The 12374-nt window shown below is 53.2% G+C and overlaps 1 protein-coding gene across 1 annotated transcript; it reads left to right on the top strand.

Moving 5' to 3' along the window:
* Positions 1 to 8236: 8236 nt before the first annotated feature.
* Positions 8237 to 11030, top strand: CHRAC1 (chromatin accessibility complex subunit 1; the record flags this gene model as incomplete). Its single annotated transcript, XM_080694709.1, has 4 exons — positions 8237 to 8383; positions 10101 to 10227; positions 10713 to 10813; positions 10914 to 11030. The coding sequence occupies 4 exons, from the start codon at positions 8237 to 8239 to the stop codon at positions 11028 to 11030; spliced, it is 492 nt and encodes a 163-aa protein (XP_080550835.1).
* Between the last annotated feature and the right edge of the window lie 1344 nt (positions 11031 to 12374).

Genomic DNA, 12374 nt, shown 5'->3' with positions numbered 1-12374 from the left:
TCTTTTTTTTTTTAATCTGTTTTTGTGGTGTCAAACCAAGAAACTACAGTTAAAGATTCCCAGGACTTGGGAGGCTGAGATGGGGCTCTTGGTTCCCGAACTTGGTGAGACCTGGTTTCAAAATAAAAAATGAAAAATGGGCTGGTGGTGCAGTCAGCTCTTGCTGCCCCCAGCTGACTCCCCACCCGGCTGGCCTGGCCCCAGGGCTCCACGCACGTCCAGGATGTCAATCTGGGTAAGCAGCCCTGGGTTCCCACCGGTGTGAGTCTGTTTCTGAGGACCACCGTGGGGAGCAGCTCTCCTCCCCAAGGGGGGCTCTGGCTCTCCCCTCTGCACCCGTTTTTAGGCCATTATCTGGGATGGCAGCCTGGCATAATCCTATTTTCGCAATTTGTATACTGTGTCCTACGCTAATCACTATTAAATATTTCTTAAGCACCTGCAGCCTTGTAATGCGTAGTAAGAGGCGGCGTCAGCTCTCCCCGTCCTTTCTCCTAAGTCCATCCGGATCCACTGCAGTCTAGGCCTTCTTTCTTGGAGAAGGGAACTTCAGAGCTCTGCGCTTGGGCTCTGCAGGAGGGAGTGCCTAGGAACTCAGCAGGCGGGGAGGGGAGGGGGCTCCGCACCTGCCGCCCACTCCTCAATTTGGATTTATAAGTGAAATCTCTGAAATGTTACATGCTGGCAATTTTAGCAGGGAACTGGCTATTGTCTAAATATATACATTCCTTGCCTTAGCGCCCTCACCCCACCTCTGCAGGGAGCAGACATCCTTTGAGTCAACTAGACAGCTCCAGGCGACAGATCCTGGCTGGCAGGAGCCAGGCGTGGTAGTCTCAGGGCCAATGACTGGTCACAGGGTGATCTAAAGATGTGATTCTGGTCATTTGGACATGAAAGGAAGACTGCTAAGGAAGTCTCCCCTTCCTTAGGAAAAAGATAGGCCTTGACGCCCAACAGGACACTCTCTACGGCCTTCCCCTTCTTTTTTCAGGTCTAGGGATGGAACCCAGGCGCATTCCACCTCCAAGTTACACCCCCAGCCCTAGTTTACATTCTTTATTCTGAAACAGGGTCTCCCTAAGTTGCAGAGGCCTCACTAAGTAGCTGAGGCTGGCCTTCAACCTGCAATCCTCCTGTGTGAGCATCCCAAGTGCTGGGATGACAAGCGTGCGCCACCACGCCCACTCCCTTGCTCTTTCTAATGCAGTCGCGAGTCTGGAGCAGCGGCAGCCATTTCAGAAGTAGGAGGGAGTCAGCAGGAGGCCTAGGAGGAGCACGCTGAGAGCTCAGGGCAGGAAGAGGGACCCGCGTCCCTGTGGACAGCCTGCTGCACCAGCTCCAGGCTTGGTGCCCACAGCTCCAGAAGGGAGCTCGTGGAGGAGACACGGCGTGGCACCCGAGCGACCAGGCTGAGCGACGCCGGCAACGGGCCTGCGCTTCAGCAGCGGCCTCCCGTGCACCAGCGTTCCTTGGGGAGGGCTCGCGGCTCTCCCGTCCTGACTCCCCAGGTCGCCAGCCACGGTTAGCTACTGACCCCAGCAGGTGCGTCCACGCAGCAGGTGGTTGCTGGGGCAGTCCCTCCAGCTCCACCTCTGCACAGCTCCCGGACAACCTGTCAGCCAGGTCTGCGGCTACCTGGCCCTATCAGCCTGAGGCCTCAGAAGATAGGGGACTCTCTCTGGGTCACTGGCAAATGTTCTGTGGAACCGTTTATATCGCCAAGCTTGCTGTATGCGGGGGCGCGGGCCTGTGATCTGAGCACTTGGAAGGCGGAGACTGGAGGAACTCAGGTTTGAAGCTGGCCTCAGCAACTTTAGTGAGACAGTCAGCAACCTAGGGGAATGTTTCAAAACAACAACAAAGAAGGCGGGCGTGGTGGCGCAGGCTTGTAATCCCAGCCTTCCAGAAGCTGAGACAGGAGGTTCGCAGTGAGGACAGACAGTGAGGCTCTCCGCAACTTAGTGAGACCTTGTTTCAAATAAAGAATAAAAAATAGGGCAGGGGTGTAGCTAGGAGGTAGAATGCCTCCGGGTTCCATCCTCAGACCGACAAAAAAAAAAAGGTAAGAGCCAGGCGTGGTGGCGCACGCTCGTAATCTGAGTACTTGGGAGGCTGAGACAGGAGGTTTGAGGTTCACCGACAGCCTCAGCTACTTAGCAAGGCCTTCTACAACTTGGTGAGACCCTGTTTCAAAATAAAGAATTAAAAAAAGTAGGGCTGGAGGTTTAGTGCAGAGGTAGAATGTCCCGAGGTTTCACCCCCAATACCACAAAGAAAGAGAAAAGCCCTAGGCTCAGTCCCCATTACAAAACACCCTACACGCACACAAAATAAAGACAAAAGCAGTGCTGAATTTGACTGTGAAAACCTCTTCACTGCGATCAGAAGCCTGCCTACCCCATGAGCTCACGGCCCCAGCCCCACGGTGACTGCCACTGTGACAGTCTTGCCTTCAATAGACACACCATCCAATGACCTCTGCTGTCCAACTGTTCAGCTAGGGCCCACCCAGTGAGGCCATCTCTAACGACCAGCAGCCCCAGATTCCCACCTGCGTGGGTCTGTTTCTGAGGACCACTGTAGGGACCAGGCAGAAAGACAGAAACTTTTCCGAGTTTCTTCTTTTCTTTCTCTTTTTTTCAGTTTTCTTTTCTTTTCTTTTCTTTTTTTTTTTGATACTGGGGATGGAACCCAGGTGCCTTGTATCTCCAGGCTATACCCCCCGACTTACTTTATTTATTTTTAATTTGGAAACAGGACCTCGCTAAACTGCTGAGGCTACCTTTGAACCTGCAATCCTCCTGTCTCAGCCTCCCCAGTACTGGGATTACAAGTGTGCGCCATCATGCCCAGCTCTCCAGGTCTTTCAGAGACTCCAATGCCAGGAATGGGTTCTAAGGGCACCAGAGGAGCGAGGAGGAAGCAAGGGGCCGGGAGCACCAGGGAGGAGGTGATGCCACCTGGGGGTCAGACAGCGCCACGTGGCCCTGGCTTGAACCCAGGCTCCACGCTCTGCTGCTGCTGCTGAGCAGACCCCGGGCGCAGCTGCTCACACCCAAGGCCCACCTGAGCTGGGGGCGCGCGGTGGCCTCGCAGTCACTGCCCTGTGCGGTGCCCCACACGGTGGATAAACACCCAGCGCACACACACAGCTTCTCACACTGCCTCCCTGGCAGAACCCCACAGCAGCCAGCGGGCAGGGACTCCCAGAGCATCGTCTTGCCTTCGAGCACTGAGGACGGTGCAAAGAGGCATCAGAAGATAACCGCGCGCCCCCCGCGGAGCCGTGAAGACAAAGTGGGCTGAGAGAACGGCAGAGGATGGCTCCGGCTCCGTGCCTTCCAGCTCCGTGCCTTCCAGTGCCAGGGAGTCCCAGGGATGCCGGGTACTTACTTCTCTTGCTGCCTTGGGGTTGAAGCTTATGTGCTTCTTTTCTTCCTTCCTTCCTTCCTTCTTTCTTTCTCTCTCTCTTCTTTTCTTGCAATACTGGAGATGGAACCCAGGGGCATTCTACCTCCAAGCTATACTCCCAGATCTATTTTTTTATTCGTGTGTGTGTGTGTGTGTGTGTGTGTGTGTGTGTTACTGGGGTTGGAACCCAGGGGCTTTTCTACCTCTGGGCTATACTCCCAGACCTATTTTATACTTTATTTGGAAACAGGGTCTCACTAAGTAGCTGAGGCTGGCTCCAAACCTGTGTGATCCTCCTGTCTCCGCCTCCCAAGCGCGGGGATTACAAGTGTGCGCCACCACACCCGGCACTTCTTTTCTTTAACCATTATTTATTTATTTATTTATTTTGGTACTAGGATTAAACCCACGGGCATTCTACTTCTGGGCTACACTCCCAAGCCCTTTTTATTTTTTATGTTTAAACAAGATCTTGTTAAGTTGCTGAGGCTGTCCTCAAACCTGTGCTCATCCTGTCTCAAGTACTGGGGTTTTAGGTCTGTGCCACCATGCTTGGGCTTTTCTGTTTTTTCTTTTCATTTGGCAGTCTTTGTGGGCTAAGCAGCGTGTGTGAGTGGCAATCTGTTTTCTTCCCCGTGCAGCCTGGCATTGGGGTTGGTGACTGCCGGCCAGCTGGGCAGCCTTTCCGCCGTGACTTCGCAGTTCTTGGGGGAGGCCTTGTGAGCACTCTCGGAGCTGTCAGACCCTCAGCACATCAGGAACATGTCCAGCTCCTTGCCGCTGTGACCCGGGACTCCCCGAAGCCGCCGCGCAGCTCATGCTTTGCCGTATCTTTACGCCCATCACCAGGGCTCACCAAGACCCGGCCCGTCACTCTTCTCCGCACCCTGCTGTCTCTACCTCTGGATTCCCACCACTCACGGCTGGTCTGACTAGTGCCGGATGAACTCCACGGTCCTCTTTTTTGGTCTTGGGCTTCATGAGGCCTGAGGGCAGCCGCGATGCGGGACGGCAGGCAGGAGCGCGGGCGGCTGATTCAGACCTGCCCCTCGTCGCTCTTCTTCAGTCCTTTCGGTTCTCCTAACTGTCCTGGTGCCTTCCCTCCTGTTTGCTTTCTTCATCTTAACCCATCCAGCTTTCTAACGTACTCAAGAGAGAAAGATAAGACATACAAAATGTAAGCAGCCCCAAGGCAACACATCCAGAAACTTCAAAATGTCAACAAGACAGCGTGTTTCTTGTGTGGACCTAGCTGTTTCCTGCTAAGCAGCCCCCTACCCATGTCTTTTGGGAAGGTCAAGGGCTTCCTGACTTAGAGGGGAGGAGCGTCTCTGCCCAAGAGCTGATCCTAGGGGCAGAAGCAGCACTTCTGGCGCTGCAAACACAGCGGAGCCCGCTCTGCAGGGACACGGTGTCAGCCATCGCTGCACCAGGCCGGGCTCTAAGCGGCTCTCCTCCTCCTTCACACCAGGCTTCTCACAGCTGCCTGAGCCCGCCCGCCCACCTTGCTGGCACACCTCCAGGGTTACTCAGTGCCCGCCACGCTGGCCCTGGTGCTTCAGGCTGCAGAGGCATTGCCCCGCTGGGTGCCCTCCCGCAGGCGGGCTGGCTCGGAAAGCCCCGCTGCTCCAGGCCTCTGCTCACATCCCAGCGTGCATCGTGCCTCAGAGGACACCACTCAGTTTTGTTTCCCCCAGCACTTACACATTGGAGATGTTTAGTTTTCCATCTGCCTTGAGCCTGAAGGCTGGCTCTGTGGGGGCAGGGCCATGGCGATCTCCCCCTCTGCTGGACCCTTATGCCAGGGGTGGCTGCCGTGGGGGCATGTCCTCACATCTGGGGATCTGGGGGTGACACATCCAGGGATCCAACTAAGTCTGGATAGAAAATACGCATTTTTCCATCCGTAGTGAACATGGACAGGCCCTTTATGTCCTAAATAATACAGTACAGAAATTTTACATTTATATTGTTTAGTACTCTAGGTGATGATTACTACTACTATTACTTGCAGTACTAGGGATTGAACTCAGGGGCATTCTGTTACGGTGAAAGATGAATGTTACCGTTTGGGGGTGGGGGTTACTGTTTAGGGAACAGTCCCCAGAGACCTTTGTTAGACCCCTGGAAACAATTCCCCTCAAACAATAACTGCGGGTTCTTGTCCTGAGCTAAGGATAAATATGCAACAGCCCGGACTCTTGCTGAACATTTAAAGTTTATTAAAAAGATGGAAACACAGAGCCGGGCATGGTGGGCACGCTTGTCATCCCCGCGCTTGGGAGGCGGAGACAGGAGGATCGCGCAGGTTCGAAGCCAGCCGCGCTGGTATAAGAGACCCTGTTTCCAAATAAGAATATAAAATTGGTCTGGGAGTGTAGCCCGGAGGTAGAAGGGTTTCCAGGAACCCCAGTACCACCAAAAAAAAAAAAAAAAAAAGATAGAAATACAGAAGACAGTTATAGCCCCATGCCACTCAGGAGTTCAGGAGTGGCATGGGGGTGGTGGTGTTTTGAACAAAATCACCAAATACAAAACACGGAACAGGCTTTTTATAGACACGACATCCTCCAACTTGCTCTACGTAACTCTGACATAGGTGAAGCCCCTCCCCTTGATTTTCCTGCAGAACGCTGGTCTACGCCCAGGCTTCTCCTTTCCTGAAGGTCACCCCTCCTCCCATCCTAACTAGATGACCAATGATCAGGTAAACCTGTCTTTAGAATGAGGAAGTCCTAGCCCCCTTCTCTTTCCACTTGTTAATTACCTTTAGCTAGGTTAACTTAAGTTACAATAGCTGCCTGCTTCTTGGCCGAAACCAAGTCCTTCCACAGATCTGCCCCTCACCCAATTTTTGAAATATACTTATTAATAATCAGAGCTTTCTCAAATCTTCCTAGGCCGTTCCCAATACTGGTACACATTCTACCTCTGAGCTACTCTCCCTAGCCCTGTTTTTTTTTTTTTTTTAAATAGGGTCGAAGCTGTGGAGGCCCTTAAAAAGTAGCTGAGGCTGGCCTCGAACCTGTGATCCTCCTGTCTCAGCCTTCCAAGTATCCAAGTACTGGGATTACAAGCCTGTACCACCACGCGTGGCTTGGAGAGGATTCACAGTGCTATATAAGGGAAGATTGACACAGCTTATATTCAATATCCGTGAACATCTGCAGATCTGGGGATCTGTGGGGATCCTGGAGCCATTCCCCACCGGCACCGAGGGACAACCGTCGATTGTGCTCATTTATTGGGCCAGGACAGGAGTCACAGTGGTAAAGATGGCGCGTTCTGCCAGAGGACCCTCATCTCAGTAAGGGCACCCAGCACCCTCTCACACGGACTCCACCCCGCATTACCGAGTCCTCTGGGTTCTACCTCGGATCAGCTCTCAAATCCTCCTTCCCATGATCCTTGTGGAAGTAAGTCCAGCCCACCTTCCTCTCCCACGGGTCTCGCCACACACGGGAACAATTCTGTGGCATCAAGGCGTCCCTGACCTGGGCCCTAGGTGTGTTCCACCTTAGCCACAGCTGGCTGGCTTCCTGACACCTTCCCGGTGGTTACAGTAGCTGGCTCTCTACTTCCTTACGTCGCCGGCCACACGCACACTCAGCAGCTCCAAGAACCTTAAAACCCAGGGCACACAGTCCATCCTTTCTTCCACGACGACCCATTTTCCCGAGAGTACAACCCAACAACATCTAGCTCCTGGATGCCGCCCAAGTTCCTCCAGCGTGTTAGAAATCGGTTTCCACGGCATCTTAAGAAAAGCGCATTTGAAAGTGGCTCAGCAAGGCGATTTACCGCTTGCAAAACGGCATCCTACCACCAGGAGCAACATGGCGGAAAACTGCTGGGTGTTTTATTTTCAGCATTAGGCTCGGTGTTAAACTATTAGCGAAGCCGGGTGTGGTGGGCACGCTTGTCATCCCAGCATTTGGGAGGCTGAGACCGGAAGATCGCGGTTCTCAGACAGCCTCAGCTACTTAGTGAGGCCCTCCACAACTTAGTGAGACCCGGTTTCAAAATAAAGAATAAAAAATAGGGCAGGAGGTGTAGCTCGGAGGTCGAATCCCCTTGGGCTCCACCCCCAGACCCGCAAAAAAAAAACAACAACAACAAAAAAAAACCCCAAAAAACAAAAAACCCCACAACTCCTATTAGCGGGACCGTACCGCACAATCTCTCTTTCCGCCACTGGGCTGGGGAGGGTTAACACTACTCTCAGGAGATGGAAAACCAGCAGAAAAGAATATAACCGCGTACAAGATGACAAAATGACGGCTTTACAAAAGGGAGCTCAAGTCAGGCTATGCCTTGCACAGAAGGACCTGATTGTACTCTCACAAGCACGTCTGGTCTCCCTAAGGGGCGGCCGCATGGGCCTCTGCACTGGTTTCCACTCCGGGAAGGCCGTCCTACGCAGCAGAGGGGTGGGTTTTCTCGATTCCCTGTCGCCTGGCCAGGAACCCACTCCCTGTTCCCCTGACTTCTCCTTCCAGGCGCGTCGCCATCCCACACCCAGGCCTACACGCCCACACGGGCACGCGCGCTCCGCCAGCACGTGGGGCCCAGGGCCTTCCTCCCCGCTCGCAGCCCCAGGCCAATCCCAGCACCGCGCAGGCGCACCCCGCAAACACGCCCCCCGCCGGGACGTCACCAGTCCCGTGCCTGCTCTCCCCGCGCGGGGGCGGGGCGGCGTTTCTGCGCAGGCGCGGCGGCGCGCGCGCGCGCGCGGCATCACGGGCACCCGGGCGACTACAACTCCCAGGGGCCAGCGGGGCGCCGGCCAGGGCCGGCGGGCGGGTCGCGCGGGAGCAGGAAGATGGCGGACGTGGCCGTGGGGAAGGACAAGTGCGGGGAGCAGCGGCTCGTGTCGCTGCCCCTGTCCCGCATCCGGGTCATCATGAAGAGCTCCCCCGAGGTGTCCAGCATCAACCAGGAGGCGCTGGTGCTCACGGCCAAGGCCACGGTGAGGCGGCCCCGCGCCGGAGCCGCGGAGAGACGGGCGAGCGTGGCGCGTAACCGCCCTCCGGGCCAGGCGGCGCCAGGGCGACGCCCCTCGGCCCGGCGCCCGCTCCCGCCGCCCCCCGCGCCGCGCTCCCGTCGTCCTCCGCGCGCCCCGCTTGCCCCGCCCACCGCGCCGTTCCCGCGCTCCCACGCACGCCCTTCGCCCCGCCATTCACGCTGCGCTCAGGTTCTTATATAAAATGGTGCGCTTAAAGCAGTCACGCCCTCCCCTGTACATTACAGCCTCCCTGGACGTAGGGCGGCGGTGATCACGTGTTCGGTGTTACTCGGGGACATTTGCGTTTTCCTGAACAGTTCCATCCTGTTCCTAAGAAGGAAACAAGGATCAGGCAGGCACTTACTCATCTTTTACCGTCTGGACTAGAGAGATTCAAGTCTGGTCTTTGACAAAAAGAGGCTCCGTTAACTTGGCGTTTTAGGACAGTCTGAGGAGTCAGGCCCCAGAATACAGGAGTTTGGGCAAAGTGGGATATGCCAGTTGTCAGCTTCAGGTTTTTGACTGTACGGTAGTTGTATCTTTGAACAAATGATTCAAGTCGAAGATTTGTTCCTAGATAAGAACACACAAACACGTTTTCTAGATTGGCATCGAGGCCCCCACGTGTAAACCCAGCTGTTTGGGACGCTGAGGCAGGAGTGTTGCAAAATCAAGACCCTGTCTCAAAATTAAGTAAATAAAATGCGCTGGGGAGGTAACTCGGTGACAGAGCACTTACCTAGCTCGCACAAGGCTCCGGGTTCAGTTCCCAGGACTGAGGGTGGGGATGAGATGGGGTGAGTGTTCCTGAGCCTGCATGCAGCGAGTGCTGTACCTGAGATAGCATTCTTTGCTCCTTTCTTTTACTCTAGACACTGGTCATTAAACATAATGCATTGTTTTTGAGCACTTGTAAATATTTTTCAAAAGTATATTTAAACTAGACCCTGAAAATGCCCTTCTCCCTTATATATAGCCTTGAAACAATTTTTGGAACTGGGGATGGAACCCAGAGGCATTCTACCTCCAAGCTCTACCCCCTGCCCGATTTTACTTTTTTTTTTGTGATACTCCGGGTGAGACCCGGGGGGCTTTTCTACCTCCAGGCTACACTCCCAGACCTATTTTGTACTTTATTTGGAAACAGGGTCTCACTGAGTTGCTGAGCGCCTCGCCCAGTCGCTGAGGCTGGCCCTGAATCAGCGTGCCCCACCACACTCAGCTCCGATTTTACCTCTTATTTGGAAACAAGGTCTCACTAGATTGCTAAATTGCTGTGGCTGGCTTTGAACCTGTGATCCTCCTGTCTCCCAAGTACTGGGATTACAAGCATGGGCCACCATGCCTATCGAAACATTCATGCTTTCTGACATCAGTGTTTGTCCTTTCTGCTGGAAAACGACTTCCTGTAGTTTAATTTGAGGAACCAAGGTAATCTGAAGTGCTAATGTAATTTTAAACTTAATGTGACGTAGGAGGATCTCAAGTTCGAGGCCAGCCCAGGCAACTTGCTAAAACCTTTGTTTCAATAAAAAAATTTAAAGGGTTGGGGGATGTAGCTCAGTGGTAGAATGCCCCTGGGTTCAATCCCAGTACCACAAAAATAAATTTAAAGATTAAAACTGGGCCTATGGCAAGTTTCCAAAGCACGCCTTTCATTGGGCCTTTTTGTTTTCTTCAGGAACTCTTTGTTCAATATCTAGCCACCTATTCATACAGTCATGGCAGCGGAGAAGAAAAGAAAGCGCTGGCTTACAGCGACTTGGCCAAGTCTGCAGAGGAGTCAGAGACTTTTCAGTTTCTCGCAGGTACTTAATCTCTGAAACATTCACCTTAACATGCCCAATTACAGCTGTTTTTCCCTGTTGTGCTTTCCTGGAGTCAGGTAGGAGGCCTTCTCCATGCCCTGACGTAGGGCGGTGTTTCCAGTGCTCTCTAGATGCTTGCTTTGCGGGGCAGACCCACCCCTTTACCCTACCATCACTAAGGGAAAGTCAGGGCAGGCCCACTCGGCTTCCAGAGCAGGCCACAGACACGGGAGCAGAGTCCTCTGGGTCCAGCTCGGCTCACCTCAGGGTGGGTGGAGAAGCACCATGCACTGCTGTGGGGAGGGTCGCGGCCCTGGTCAGAAGACTGCGGGCCTGGGTCTTCATCCAGAAGCACCGCCCGGATCCCACCTGGTTTTGGAACGTATTCTAGAGGTCAAAATAAGGACGAGTGCGTGTGGAAATTCGCACTGCTGTTCTCACTGGTTGACCATAACCACTGCTGATGTAAGCTTTATGTTTTTAAGATATATTACCAAAGAAGATTTTAGCTAGTAAGTACCTGAAAATGCTCAGAGAGGAGAGAGAAGACGACGAGGGGAGTGCTGCGGCTGAGGAGAGTGACGGGGTGGAGTCCTGACCACGGCGGACTGAGTGGGGTACCAGCACTCCAGAGCGCAGCCGGCAGCTGGCCTCTGCTCCCTCCGACTTCCCGTCTGCGCCTCCAGCAGAGTCAAGAGAAAGCAGCCTGGCACTGCTGCGACAGGCCCGCCCTGCAGCCAGGTCGCCAGGAGAGCGCGCCCCACGGCTGCTCCGCCAGGGAGGCCGCCGTGCTGCCCTGTTGAGCTCCAGACCCGTTGTGAAGACTTCTGAATAAGCTCTAAATTTATATGAATATTCTGAATCCATGTGTGTGTTTGTGTGTGTGTTACTAGGGATTGAACCCAGGGTATTCTAGCTACACGCCAGCCCTTTATACTTTGGTTTTGAAACAGAGTCTCACTATGTTATCTTGCGCTGGCCTGGGATCTGCAGCCCTCCTGCCTCAGCCTCCCAGGTAGCAGGGATTGCAGGAGTGCAGCATCATACCCAGCTTGTAATTAGATGCAATTTTAGCTAACTATGTAAATTTATAGGTGGTACATTACCTTTAGCTTTGGGCATTTAATTTTTTTTTTTTTTTGAGGTACCGGGGATGGAACACAGGGGCATTCTACCTCCGAGCTACACCTCCAGCTCTAATTTTTATTCTTTATTTTGAAACAAGGTCACACTGAGTTGCAAAGGGCCTCACTAAATAGTAGCTGAGGCTGTCTTTGAACCACAATCCTGTCTCAGCCTCCCGAAAGCTGGGATTACAAGGTGCACCACTTCGTCCGGCTTAGCTTTGGGTATTTAAAAACTCAAGACTATTTACACCATCAAATGCAGTTTGTAAACACTTAATACACAGATATAGTTCCGTCACCCGGAAGGACTACTTGTGCTGCCTATAGTTACCCTCCTGCCTGGCAGCCACTGCTGTTTTCTGCCCCTCTTGTTTTCTAAAAATTATTTTTAAATAAAATATTTTAAAATCCACTTTTTGGTGTGCAGTTTAGAGTTTTAACAGATGCAGTCACATAACCGCCACAATTAACAGTCCCCTCGCCCTCCGGAAGACCCCTCGCCCTCCAGCGCCACTTTCTCCGGCAGCCCTGGGCTTCCAGTCCCAGTGGCTAGGAAGAGCCATGTGTATTTTAAGCAGGTGGCTATTATGACCTTGTAACTGGTTAACCACTTGTGGCTGGTCAACCTCTACCAGTGAAGTACCAAGTAGCCATAGATGGCGTGGAAGGAATGAGCTGTGTTTCAGTAAGAATTTATTTCTGGGCCCCAAAATTAGAATTTTATACAATTTTCATGTGTCATGAAATTTCTTTTCTCTTTAACCAATTAAGAATGTAAAGCCAGCCGGGCGTGGTGGCGCACGCTTGTAATCCCTGCACTTGGGAGGCAGAGACAGGAGGATCGTGCAGGTTCGAAGCCAGTCGGGCTGGCTTAAGAGACCCTGTTTCCAAATAAAAATATAAAATAGGTCTGGGAGTGTAGCCTGGAGGTAGAAGGGTTTCCAGGAACTCCAGTACCACTACCACCACCAAAAAAAAAAAAGTAAAGCCAGGCATGATGGTGCACACCTGTGATCCCAG

This window comes from Muscardinus avellanarius, assembly GCF_963383645.1.
Source record: "Muscardinus avellanarius genome assembly, chromosome: 4".
Lineage (NCBI taxonomy): Eukaryota > Metazoa > Chordata > Mammalia > Rodentia > Gliridae > Muscardinus > Muscardinus avellanarius.
The sequence above is the reverse complement of the archived record's forward strand: the minus strand, read 5'-3'. Positions and strand labels throughout refer to the sequence as shown.